A 13,830-nucleotide genomic window follows, 5' to 3' on the forward strand; every position below is an offset into this window, starting at 1 on the left:
ATTATTACTTTTTACTTTTTTTTTCAGGTGGTGTAGGTATGATGTGCTCCCTGAGCGAGCAAGGCAAACAGTTGGCAGTGCAGGTGTCAAACATCTTGGGGATGGACGTGTGCGGCATCGACCTGCTGATGAAGGACGACGGTTCGTTCTACGTCTGCGAGGCCAATGCGAACGTAGGTTTCATTGCCTTTGACAAGGCTTGTAATTTAGATGTAGCTGGTATCATAGCGGACTATGCCGCTTCCCTGCTGGCCCCCGGCCGCTTGACGCGGCGCATGTCCCTGCTCTCCGTGGTGTCCACGGCGAGCGAGACTAGCGAGCCAGAGCTGGGCCCTCCGGCTAGTGCCGCTGTCGACAATATGAGTGCTAGCTCCAGCTCTGTCGACAGCGACCCTGAGACCACGGAGAGAGAGTTGCTCACCAAGCTCCCGGGGGCTCTGTTCAACATGAACCAGCTATTAGCCAATGAGATCAAACTGCTCGTGGAGTGATGCCACATGTAAATAGGCGACCGACAAAACTCCCTCTTGTAAATCTTTTTTTTATTTTTATTTTTATTTTTATTTTTAATATTTTTTTTTTAATTTTTACTTTTTTAACCAACTTGCAATGCTGTTTATCAGTGAAGCTCAGAGAAATGGAGGGGGGGGGGGCTTTCAATCAAGGGAGCAAGATTAAAAGGCATGTATTCTGTGACTGCCCCTACTTTATTGTTTTGTATAAAATTGTTCTAATTCTTCAGCATCAGTATTTTTTTTTATTGGAGATGCTCTGTTCATAACCTGAATGGGAATTTTATTTTGAAGCTGCTTTGGCCCCCAAATACAGTGCAGTGCATGTGCATTCACAGGAAAGCATTGAGGTATGATTCCCACAAGATTTTTAGAAAGCTCTGTGGCAGCTGTCTAGAAAATTCTGTGAATTAAGGCACTATTTAAGCCTCTCTATCTCTTCAAGGCTTGATCCTGTAAGTTGTTGAGTGCCTCCTAATTTCAGAAAGAGTTCAAAGTGCTCAATACCAGTTGTTTTGAGGTTCTGGACCCCTAGTCTCACTGTAGTAAGTGGGAGATGCAAGTTCAGCATCATTCAAAAGACAACTTCTGGAGTCATCCCTTTTTTGGCTTTCTGGGATATGGCCCCACAAATCGTGAGGCAGAGAGAAGTGGCAGCTCTGCAGTACTTCGGCTTTCAGTACAATTTGTAACTTCTGCAATCTTGGTATCAGTTGGAAGCTTTGTGTCCGTATTTTGTTGATAAGGCTTTTGATGGAGGAATTTTAATATTTGTGTTTTTCTCATTTCAAATCCTGACTTTGGAAGTTATGTAGGGGAATTGGTCATATTCCGTTTGTGATGGAAGTGGCACATTTTGACTTTTTTTTTCTTTTTTTTTTTTTTTTTTGCATGATTGGAGAAGATAAACAGCACTGTAATGTTTGGTGTACAAAATAATGTTTAATCCAATGTGAAAAAGAATTACACTAGTTTGAAACAAATGTGCATTGACTTGTATTTGTTAGTGTTTTAATCTTTTTGAGAGAGATCTGCTCTGTTAATGTTTCTTTTTTTAATACATGCTAGTCCAACACTCACTTCTCTAAGCCTGCATCTTTAACAGTGGCCAAAGTGAAAACACTGCAGACTGTTTGGTAACAAAACACTGACTTTAAGCCTGTACATTTTTTTTTGTTTGCTTTGTTTTTGTTTCTTGCTTTTGGGAGGGAAATGTGGTAGGGTGTGGAGGAGGGATAAGTGGTTGGAAGCGATTAGACACCTAGAGATACTTCGGATAAAGCTGCAGTTCATGCAATGCCAATATTACTAAGCTTATGTTTTCCCCAATGAAAATATTTAAAAAGCTGATGTTGGCAGAAATCCAAAGAGTATATCCTTGGGAGAAATACTCATTTCTTAGCTTTGGGAAACATGGAGCAGATTGGAGAGAGAGAGAGAAAAAAAAAAAAAGTTGGCCAGAATAAAAAGAAATATATATATCTATAATCTAGGTCCACAAGCAATTAAAAAAATGATTCTGGACCCTTATGTGTGTTTGTGGTGTGTGTGTGTGCACACCTGTGTGTGTTCTTGTGGGTATGCTTGCTCTGTTTCTTTATAGGTTTGTTGTTTAGCTCCTGTATTTTTTTCCAGACTGCCTGATTTTCATCAGTCCATCTGGCTGCACATTTTCTCATTAGCTTGATTTGTTTTGGAAAACAGAAATCCAAAACGGAGATAAGAGTCCRTTTTTAATTTGCTGTATTTTCCCCTCCTCTTCCTCCTCACCCCTTCTCATTCTTTTCCCATATTTTGGGTTCATAAAGCCCTAAAACTATATATATAGATATATATATATATAAATACAAGCCTCTTTAAAAAAAAAAAAAAAAAAACAAAGATGTCTACAGCTGAAAAATAATCTTGTGAAAATAGGGTTTGTTTGAAGGGGTGTTGTCTGTGTGCAATGCTGCTGTGATCTGGATCCTTTACGGGAGCGTGTCCCATGTACCCAGTGAGGCCCTGCCCACCTCCGTGGCCCCTCCTCACACTCTGCTGCTCTGCTCTTTTGTCGTCACTTGGACCTTAAACACAATTCACGGACACTATGCAGAGAGTCTTCAAGAGGCAATAAACAGGACAGTATTAACCTGCTTTCATGGAGGTTTGATCATGCTTCTGTGTACAGTTTGTTTTTTTCTTTATTTTAAAAGGAATGTAATAAAATGACTTTTTTTTGTAGAATTAAATATTATTATTAAAATCAAGTGAAAGGTTGGCTGTTGGTGTTAAGCAGGTGAAGTGGACCAGCAAGTCCAGCAAYCAAAGGAGCTTCAGCAGTCAAGAGTATTTTGAATGCTTTACTCCCTGAGCCTTCCAAGTGCACATGCTGTAGCAGAAAATTACACAGGTCTCTAGCCTGTGTGAAGACCTGAAAACACACAACATGAAAGCAGCCTAGGTTTGTAGTCACTGAGAGTAAGCTGCCTCTTTAGAGGCTCTTCTATTACACTCTTTTTTTAAACTATTTTATTTTAAACCTGATAGTTGCTCTACTCCTTGATACCCCGGTAGGGTTATCCTTCTCTTCAGTTATAGCAGACGTGGAATAACAGCAGGAAGTAAAGTTACGCTAGTTAGTACTGTAGAAAATCTGTATTTCTATCCCAGGAAACATCTTTTAGAGGAAGGAGCTGGTGACTGAACCTGCTGGACTGTTTTTCAAGTTCCCTTGTCATTTTGTGGAGAAGTGCTGTCGCAGGCAGGAGCTTTAAAATTCTGACACCCTTTCAGAATGCCCTACTTATATATTAGGATACTAATATTTCCCAAACAATACGTACACATAGACTGTTTTGAAGGGTGAACAGTGGATTGAAGGACTTAAAGAGTTGGGCTCCCTTGTCTTCAGATGCTCATGTGTGGATGGTGTTTCCTAGTTTGGAGAAGAGTATGTGTAGGGGTCAGGAAGGAAGAGAAAGGCTTTGAAATATCGCTCATGTGCTTCTGGGTATTAGGTGTGAGGAATGCTTAGGAAAACCTTGCTTGGGGATTCATTGATACAGACACACTAGTTAGTGTATTTACTCCCTTATTCATTGCTCCTGAAATAGTGAGACGTGCAGAGGTTGTGTTGGGGAAAAAGTTGCTTACCCTGACCTTGGTGGGGGGCAGGGGGAAGGAAAACAAAGAAAACAAAAATGCTGTGGTAACTAGAAAATGTTTCCCACTGAATATGAACTTTACAGACATCAGCTTTATGTGCCATGTTTCCTTTAGTTCCATATGCTGAAGAACACTTGCTATACTTTCATACACTTACACTGTGTATTAGGATTTGGAAGCTTATATTGAAAAAGTAGTTGTCACACACACTGGATTAAAATAGTGCTAACATAGCTGCTGCTGATAAAACTATTTTTGTACTTTTCAATATTTGAGAGAGCCATTTGGGAGCTTTATAGAAATAAGCTTCTTAAACTTAAGTCTGATGGAATATTGGTGTTTGTAACAGTGGAGATTCTCTTTTGTTCAACTTAATATGTTTACAATTTAAAGTCTTACTGTATCAATGTATATATTGTATCTTAAGCTCTGTATTTAATACTTTAATGTATTATAAAGTCTTTTCTTGGAATGCTGCAGCATCTCATCCTTAACAAAATGGAAGGCCAGCGTTTGGTGCATATGTGGACAATAATATTTTTCCTGAGCTAATGATTACTCTTGGAGGGTTTTCTTCAATTCACATACTGTATTTCCTGTGTGATACTCAGGAAATAACCTCTGGAACTTGTGTATGGGTCAGACACAAAGGAGACGCTTCTTCAGATGTTATACTGGACTCTAAAATCCTACAGATGGAACCAGTGATGTTGGGCAAATTGTTTCTGCCCCGAATTGCAAAAAAACTTTCCCTTAAATATGTAAGGGCTTAGAGAGACTTTGTGAAAGCGAATTGCATGTACAATATCTTTCTCATGGCTCACTCTTTTTGAGAAGGTTTATGGGCTTTATGGCTGGTGTGAGACAAACGACCCACTCCTCTCTATGGAATTGTAGGTGCTCGGACAGGTAACCTCTGTTGCTACTGTTCTTYTTTATTTTTATTTTTTAGCTGTTGATGTTTCCTTTGTTTTTGATTTTCATTTTCACTGTTCTAGGAATTGTTTTAAACTGTAACACTGCAGGGTTTGTAACTAGGTATTTGCTACCATTTCCTTTGGTTTGTTTCTTTAAGTGTCCTAACCTTTGAGGATGACTTTCTGAGTACTCTGACAGGAGTTTGGCCTGCTGCTGTCGGAAATTCAAGGCCTCTTGTATTTCTGCTTTGAGTTGGAAAGTTTTGTTTATTTGTTTAAACTGATGTCACAAATTTGATGCGTGGATTTTGGGTGGGTATTGTTAATGCCCTATTTTGTGTGACTTCTCTCCTTTTTTTTCTTTTCTTTTCTTTTTCTTTTTTTTTTTTTTTTTTAACAGAAACGTGTTCTAACCGTTCCCACTTTCTCACTGTTCTTTGCAAAACTTTTCAGGAGCCAAAAAGTAAACAATCCAGAGAAAACCTTCCCTTCTCCCCTTTCTGATGGCGAGAGAGAGAACTTATGAAAAGTCCTTGAGAATGTTCCTTCCTAAACTTTTCCCCCCAGTAATGCAAGCGGGTAAAATGGTAAACGCAGCAGTTTGGTGACATCTGAGACCGACCTGTTGTCAGGTAAATGGACTCTTTTCTGATCTTACAGTAATCTTAATAAGTTTACTAACTTGTCTGCTTTCCTTGCTTTCTGTTTTCCACATCACTTCATTCTGGTGAAATTTCTCAAGTGATTTCTTTAACATGTTTAGGAAAAAGAAATCCTGCTTTTCCTTATTTCCCATCTTTATACATGTTGACCTTTTAAGAAATCTCTCACTGTCCTTTGCTAAGTTGAAACAACAGTGAGAGTAGATTAAAAGGCAGCTGATGCAGATACATTAGACATAATTTTCCAATACATTGTTTCAATCTCTTCATTGTAATTTTTAAATTCACTTTGCTTTTCGTATGCTATTGTAGAGTACRTTTTTGGAAGATCTGATACTTCCAGTTGCAAAGTGAACACAAAATTTAATTGCATCTATTAGGAGCTGGCAAGTATGAAAAATTGGCACCAAAGCTGACTTTAATAACATTTGGTATAGGAGGATCCTTTAGGAGAACAGATATGAGAATATTTGTGCTAAAGAAAACAGCTCTGTGGCTGATTGGACCTTTAAGGGGATGTTTTATGTTGGTCACTGCAGTATCTAAATACATACTTYGACCTTCTCTAGTACTTCCCTCCCTTTATTTCAGATCATTTAAAAGGTATTGGGTGCTTACGTTTTCTACTTCCTTTAAGGAGGAGAAACTCTGTTTTGCACAAAGTATCTAAGGCAAACAGAGGTAAATATCAAAATATTGGAATGTCTTTCAAATAAAGAAGAATATGAAGCTTCACACAGAGTTTCACGTTCTGCAGCACTTTCTTTCTCAATACACCTGTAAAGTACTATTTTTTTAGATTGAGATTTCAGATTTTTTTCTGTGTATGTTAACCAAAAATCAAAAAATATTTTTCCTGGAATGCAACAAGTTTGCCAGCAATGCCATAAAATGCAAATTAAGAGTGGGACGGATTTTAGAGTCAAATTTTGCTCTCAATTACACCAAGGTAAACATGGAATCACTCTATGAAAGTTCACGAAAGGGTGATTTAAGTTTCACTAGTATAATTGAGTGTATAATTTGTATCTTTATTTGCAAGATAATTTTACAGACCTGTTAAACTTACATTTCCAACGCTTTTTCCTTTCAGACACACCCACTTCTTTCGTCTCAGCACTGGGCAGGCCTATACCTTTATTTCTGTATATATTTGTACATCTGCTGCTATAGGACACAGGTGTAACATTTTCAGGCATGTGGTTGGGTGTCTTTTGCGGGGGGGAGATTTGTGGGTGTTTAGTAACATTTCAAAAAGGAATTTATTTTCCTTGGGTGCAGAGAACAGATTAATGAACTCAGTTTTGTATCTTACATCTGTTTTCATATATGTTACCTCAAAATTTTACTGAAGGGAGAAAAATACTAGTCCTCTGCAGTGCCTGCAGACAAGCTTTTGTGGGGAAAGTGGATGAAAATTTACTGCAATATGCAGAAATTATTGTCTTAATCGTCTTTTATATTGGCTGAAAGATGGTTTTACAGATCATGTTCCTGCTCCTTTCCTGGAATGGCTTTCAAAGCTAAGTATTGATCTCAGTTGTGCCCAGTGCTTTGCATAGTGTGTGGGGAAACATTGTACGACTTGAATAAGGCATGTCATCTTAGACAAAGGATGATGCTTATGTGACTGCTGAACAAGATCTTCTTCTGTATGCCCTTCTGCTGCAACAGAAAAGTAAATCTGGTAGGTGGCAGCATTAGCAGAAGAAACTCATGTGGCTGTGACCTGAGAAACCTGCAGCAGTACGGGGAGAAACGGATTGCAAAATGGTAACTGAAGTAAGGGGGACAGAGAAGAGGGCAGAGTCCCTGAACTTTGTCTTTGCATGGTGAGTCTGATTTCCTGAATTCTAACCATCAAAAGGATAGCTGTAATACAGTAAATATGTTGATATATGTAATTCATTGTCTGGTTAGTTTGTGTCCCATTTCTGATCTTTGCTGGAACATTCCAGTTTCCCTACTGCCTCTGTAACACACCTTAGCAAGTTCTCTAAAATAACCAAATCTTAGACTAATGGTAAGTAGGAAAGGCTGGAAGGAAATTATAATCTTGTCCATCGATCTCTCTGTACTACAGGAAGGTAAGTCCTAGTTAGGCTATTTGTCACATGTTTCAGCCTTTTTTAAAAAACACAAGGAATAAATAAGGAGTACTATGCAGTGTGCTTAGGCTGTCCTTCTCTATACATGTAATGGAATTTAATTTTGGGGGGAGGAAAAAAATGTCCTTATTTCCAGAGTAATTTATCACTGTACTATTTGGTGCCAACTGGTATGACATGGATTTACAATTGCATAGATTTAACATTTCATCTCAAGTCCTTTGCATCTAAAGCTGATTACCCTCTGAGCGTGAATTATACTAGTATTGTAAACATTCTTTTTGTGCATAGAGCATAGGTTGCAAGTTCATTTAGTAAACAGTCAGTTTTATATTCTTGTGGCCCTTCAGGAAATCAGAATTTTAACATCGTGCCTGGTGGTCTCTAGAGATTTTGGTAGAATAGCAGGGATGACCTGAAGTGAATAGGTTTTTTGTAAGACTCAGTAATACCAGGAAGCATTTTAATTTTATCCAGTAGGGTGCAGTGATGCACTTTTATATAATTTTTTTTTTTTTTTTTTTATCTCTTTGAGATCTTCCCTCACCATTTCTTGAATCCTGGCTACTTTTTCATTTATGTCATGTTAATTTAACTAGTTAATTTAACCAGCTAAGTGCAGAAGATAAATTGTTGTTTCATACCAGTTGCGAGGCCATTGTAACATAATGAAAGGGATTTCAGAACTCTTTTAATTAGTTGAGATGATTAAGTGGTTTACAAAGCATTGCATAGAAACAAAGTTTTTAAAAAGATAGCATTTTTATTGAAAAAGCAGTAGTGAAAAAGGTGAATAGTACAAGAATGAAAAATGTGTACATGTAGTCAGTCACAAATTTGATCATATTATATAAAACCTCTAAAATGAGTAAAGAAAACGGCATTATGATAGCTACTTTAGAAATGCAATGACAGTAATAGTATTATTTATAGAGATCTCAAATTTCTCAAGAAATGTTCAAATCACCAATAATCAAAATGGTGTTTTTTTCTGAAAAGGGAGGGAAGTGGGAGAGAACAACAGGGTACAGAATCAGTGATGAGCAGTCAGTCTGTCATGGTGGGTTTGAATCTGAATCAGTTTTAAATGCAATTTTAAATATATGATATTGTTGATTGGGGAAGAAGTTATGTATTTGTGGTCATAGTATATACCAAAAACATGAAACAGTTTGGTGGCTTATTTCCTTTCATATAAGCATTTCTAGTTCACTTTACACATGATTATACGTTGTGTAATTGCATATTCTGTTTCTTTTAGTTATCTGGTAGTCATCTTAAACTCTGTAAGAATACTTAAATTCTGCTTAGTTGTGATATTTGAAATTTTTATGGTCAGACCACTAAATCTCCTCTACATTCCGTTTTGGACTACAGAAAACTGTTCTGCTCTTCATAGTTACTCTCAGTTTTCAAGTAGCCTTTAAAGGTTATGTCTCGAGCACAGACTGAAAATGCCTGACCCAAGTTACTTCAATGCAAAAGGAGTTCAAATGTGTGAAGTGAAAAGTGTTTTGAGCAGAGAAAGACTTGAAAATTCGAGTCTCTTTAAATAGAACCATGGGCAAAGACTGCAGGGGAAATGAGGCCTGTATGGAAAGTTTTTAAATGCAATCTGTGTGAAGTGGAAGAAACCAAGCAGCTTGTGATAGTAGAAACAAAGGAATTTAAACGTATAAGCATAACAATTTAAGCGTCTGTCTACCAGTAGAGATGGAGATGAGGCAGGAAAACAGCACTTGCTGATCCTGAGTATTTCCTGCTTTCTGCTGCATAGCAAAAATCACTAGGCTTTCTGTACATCATGTATGCTAGTCATGCTAGCCTGCAGGGACTAGATTTCAAGGAAAACAGCAGAATACTGGCATAGAAATGGGATATAGAAGAGTATGAAAATTAGTTCTATTATTTGCCTACAAGAAGGGATGGTCATGTGGATGAAAATGTTGCTGGTACTTAGCTTAGGTGACTTAACCAACTTAACCAACAAACACAGTGTATCAGGCCCCAAACACCATTCTGTTTATGCAAATGTTTAATCATCTGCTTCTCATCATGTTTTGGAAGTAGTACTAAGGTGGAAGGACATAGAAATGTTTGTAAGCCTGTTTAATGAGGAAGGAAGCTGTTTCAGGTGACTCTTCAACTCTTCCAGAAAGCTTTGCCTGAGAGTCAGGCAAGCAGGGATTATTAGAGTACTCTCTCAGTTYCCCCATACTTCTATATGTGATTGTCAATACAGAATGTTACTTTTCTGCTAGATATGACATAGCAAAGTATTCTGTTTACAGAAACTCTGATCTGTTATAGAGATTCAGAAGAGATGCATAGAGTATTTTCCTTTATTTTTAATAGACGTCCAAGTAAGGGCAATGGGTATGTATGGAAAAGGAGGGATAGGCCTCAACTCACTCTCTCATGAAGAAGCAGATTATGAACTAAACTGATAAAAGCAGCATTTATATTGCATTGGGAAGACATTTTCAGAGTATTTCTCCATTACACTTTTGTTCCGTTTAGAAATTGTTTTATTTTCAATGGAACAGTTTGTTCAATTCAGTTTAATTGTTTCATAAGAAATCTTCTCCCCTTCTCAGCTCAGAGAGTAGTGATGAATGGGGCTGAGTCCAGTTGGAGGCCTGTGGCCAGTGGTGTCTGTCAGGGGTCAGTCCTGGGCCTGGTGCTGTGCAACTTTTCATCAGTGACTTGGACGAGGGCACTGAGTGCATCCTGAGCAAGTTTGTGGAAGACACCAAGCTGGGTGGAGTGGCCGACGCTCCGGAGGGCTGTGCTGCCATTCAGAGGGACCTGGGCAGGCTGGAGAGATGGGCAGAGAGGAACCTCATGAGGTTCAACAAGGACAAGTGCAGGGTCCTGCACCTGGGGAGGAATAAGCCCAGGCACCAGGACAGATTAGGGGTTGACCTGCTGGAGAGCAGCTCCATGGAGAGACATTTTGGAGTCCTGGTTGACACCAAGTTACCCATGAGCCATCAGTGTGCCCTCGTGGCCAAGAAGGCCAGTGGGATCCTGGCTGCATCAGGAGGAGTGTTACCAGCAGGTCAAGGGAGGGGATCCTGCCCCTCTACTCAGCTCTGGTGAGGCCGCACCTGGAGTATTGGGGGCAGTTCTGGGCTCCCCAGGACAAGAGGGACATGGAACTACTGGAGAGGGTCCAGAGTAGAGCAAAGATGATGAAGGGACTGAACCATCTATCTTAAGAGGAGAGACTAAGCGAGTTGGGCCTGTTTTTTCTGGAGAAGATGAGAGGAGATCTGATCAATATGTATAAATACCTGAAAGGTGAATGTAGGCAAGATGGGGCCAAGCTCTTCTCAGTGGTGGCCAGTGACAGGACAAGGGCTCATAGGTATAAATTGAAACACAGGAAGTTCCATATTTATGTGAGGAAAAACTTCTTCACTGTTAGGGTGACAGAGCCCTGGCACAGGCTGCCCAGGGAGGCTGTGGAGTCTTCTTCTCTGGAGATCTTCCAAACCCGCCTGGATGTCGCCCTGTGCCCCGTGCTCTGGGTGTGCCTGCTGGAGCAGGGTGTTGGATTAGATGATCTCTAGAGGTCCCTTCCAACCTCAGCCATTCTGTGATTGTGTGATTCCTTTCTAGTACCTTAGGTAGAATGTGGATCTGCCAAAAGGAAGACCCCATAAGGATGATTTCCTGAACCAGAACAAATTTAGGCTCTGAACTGACATAACAAGGCAGTATATGTGTTATTGGGATTGACAGAGTCTGTATGGTTGTGTGTCAGGTCCACCTAGTGTTGTGGGGAAGGGTTTATAAAAAGTGGATTTCTATGTGTTACATTGTCTGCTTTTATTGGCAATTTGTTATTTGAAATTGCATATATTAATCTGTTTTGGTAATAGATTTTTTTTAGTTTGGAAAGGGAATGTATTTGTGAAGTTAGGTCACTGTCCATTCCTGTAGAAGGGAAACAGCTATAAGGGAAAGCAGTGAAAGCATGTAGGATTTAAAAGGGTAGTTACAAGTCCAAAATCTGGTCTCAGCTGAAGGTCTCTCGCTTCGTAAAAGGCGAGAAGAAATAAAACATTTGAGAAAGAACTTTTGAAAGCATTGCATACCTTGAACTACATCTTCTGTGGCTGTTTCTTTTGGCTTGAAAAGCTCTTAGATGTGATTCTGTGTATGTATCTTATTCAAAGAGCATTAGATATGAAAATACCTGGTTCCTGAGGCAGACATCAGCTATAGAGGAAGAGTAGGCTTAGGCTGCCGAACTGACAGCTATCAGCTGTGCTAACCTGAGCTCTGCCTGGGTGAGGATAGATGGTTTTGATCCATCATGAATTTTTGCTGGCATGTATATTTTTATTGTTATATACACAATGCTAACAAGTCYTTTYTTTTTTTTTTCTTTTTTTCGTCAACTAGATACTGTATATCCGTCAATTAAAAGTGTGTTTGCTTTTGCTCAGCAGCAGACTTTTCTGTTTCTCATGTAGTGCTGTGTGTATTTGTCCCCAAGTGCAGGTACAATATTGTACTAAATGATATATTACTGCAGTACAGGTATATAAGGACTACACTTTGTCCTGATAAGATTGCACTATAACTGAGGTATCCATTCAATATAGGAATAGAACAGAAATGGAGTGTGGTTGGATTGCTTGGATTTTTATGAATTAAGAATTATAATCAGAAAATGATAATTTATCAGATTCATGATCTTTCAGGAGTGTATATATATTGTTTTTTTTCATAATCTTTCAGGGATATATTTTTCGTATTTTTTGTATGTATATTTATAATTAGATTGATCAGTAAATCAACTGTGGCCACCTCTTTTGCATGTTGCTTTTTTTTTTTTYTTTTGTTCCCTGAAAACTTCTTGTTTTGAAAGATACTCGGCTCCCTTAATGGTTAGTTTGTTATGGCTGAGAACTATTTACATCTTGATAGGAAAGAGCTAGAGAGATAAACACAGTGTACGACATTAAATAGATAAAACAGAAAGGTGCTGTGAAATAGGGAGAAGTGGCCGAGTAGTAACTGTGTACACTTTAAGCTCCAGTAAAAATGATAGTTTTGGTTATCCAGTGGTGGGGAATGGGAATGCCATGTTTATTCTTTGTGCAACTGTARAGACATTGTATCTCGTATTCACAAGAGATGTGGTTTGTCCAAGGACACGTATGTGGAGCTTGTCCTTATTCCTACTGTGGAAAGTACTGTCACTACCATTCTTTCATGGATTCTGTCTGTTCAGTGGTATTGTTTATTACACACTTGTATGATATTTTAGGAAATACAGGAAGAAATTTGGAGTTCTTGTGTTTATTTTCCCCATCTGTGTAACAAACACAAAGCAACACAGATTCTAGTTACCCTTTCAACCAATCTTTACAGCAATGTGTGGGAGAAGTAGCCCAAATATAGTCTGAATTCCAGAAATATTTGCTTTCCAAGTGGCAGATACTGAAGTTTTATCAAAGAGAAAACAAAGCAGAAAGGTTGTGGTTTGAATTTGCAAAACTTTTACACAGATTTTCCTCTGCMTGAAATATTCCCACAGGAATGTAATGGTTGTTGAAAGATGCTGGATCARCAGTTGCAGAGGTTGAGCTCTTCCCACAGGAAAGGTAACAGAAACTAAGTTTCACCTTTAGAACACAACCTTCGCTGCATCTCACTCCTTAACTTGGAAAGCCATTTTCCACAATCGGAAGAGGAGTTTGGTATGGTAAGTCCGTGGCTTAGTCCTTGGTGCATCTGTAATACAGTAATCAAGGAAGCCAGAAAGACGCCATTTAGAGAGTTATTTTTCTCATGATGACTGCTTGAATTTTGGGTCTTACTGTTTTCAGGAGAAAGACTGACTTTTTCAATGGTTTGTTTCTCTAGGTTTTTCTACATCTGCAAGAAATCTTCCCTTCCCTGTTATGGGAACACTTTTCTGTTGATATTGCCCCTTCACAATGAAAGGGAAGAAGGGATGGAGCAGCAGCAATATGAAGTGAGGTGATGTCCAATGTTATTCAGCCTTAAACAGTTGTAATGAAAAGTGTCTTACTAACATGAATAACCAAATAAAAGAACTGTGAATTCTAATCCATGTGAGTGTGAGATTCTTCTTGCTATCTTCCAATACAGCTAAATCGGTAAAGTAAAGCCTGCTTGAATGCCTCCATCTTATTATTGTTTTTTTTTTCTTCAGCAATTTCATGCTGAACACCAAAATGTTTTATACTTTCATCAGTAATTTACCCAGATGCTTTGGTAACCTATTAACAAGCTTTCAGTTCTGTTAGRGTGGTGTTATTAGTTAACCTAAGGTATGGAGAAAACAAGTCTTTTTTTCAAAAGTTTTAAAAGTGTGGTACACTGTAGAGTGATAGCACAGCTTGTAGTATTTGTGCTTGCAGCTTTTCTTACTGCGAGAAACAGAAACTGCTTCTTTTTTGAACTACCAGAGATTTTTTTTAAACCATTAGGTAAGGTACAT

At 38.6% G+C, this 13,830-nt stretch overlaps 1 protein-coding gene and 1 long non-coding RNA gene across 4 annotated transcripts in view; both read left to right on the forward strand.

The window, feature by feature from the left end:
* Positions 1-1,380, forward strand: part of RIMKLB (ribosomal modification protein rimK like family member B) — a 39,818-nt gene extending 38,438 nt beyond the window's left edge. For both annotated transcript variants that reach the window (XM_026044822.1, XM_026044823.1), the window contains one exon: positions 28-1,380. In XM_026044822.1, the coding sequence (XP_025900607.1) occupies positions 28-491 (464 nt within the window). In that variant the 3' untranslated portion in view covers positions 492-1,380. The remainder of the gene's footprint in view (positions 1-27) is intronic.
* Positions 1,381-6,579: 5,199 nt separating this feature from the next.
* LOC112952045 lies at positions 6,580-13,530 on the forward strand. Of its 2 annotated transcripts, XR_003250318.1 has the most exons (3): positions 6,580-7,070; positions 12,901-13,068; positions 13,230-13,530. It is a non-coding gene; the product is annotated as an uncharacterized LOC112952045 (long non-coding RNA). The 2 variants fall into 2 exon arrangements; XR_003250317.1 differs by lacking the exon at positions 6,580-7,070 and having other exon boundaries at positions 12,798-13,068.
* Positions 13,531-13,830: the final 300 nt, after the last annotated feature.

The sequence above is a fragment of the Nothoprocta perdicaria genome, unplaced genomic scaffold (genome assembly GCF_003342845.1).
Source record: "Nothoprocta perdicaria isolate Ctin4 unplaced genomic scaffold, notPer1 scaffold_386, whole genome shotgun sequence".
NCBI lineage: Eukaryota > Metazoa > Chordata > Aves > Tinamiformes > Tinamidae > Nothoprocta > Nothoprocta perdicaria.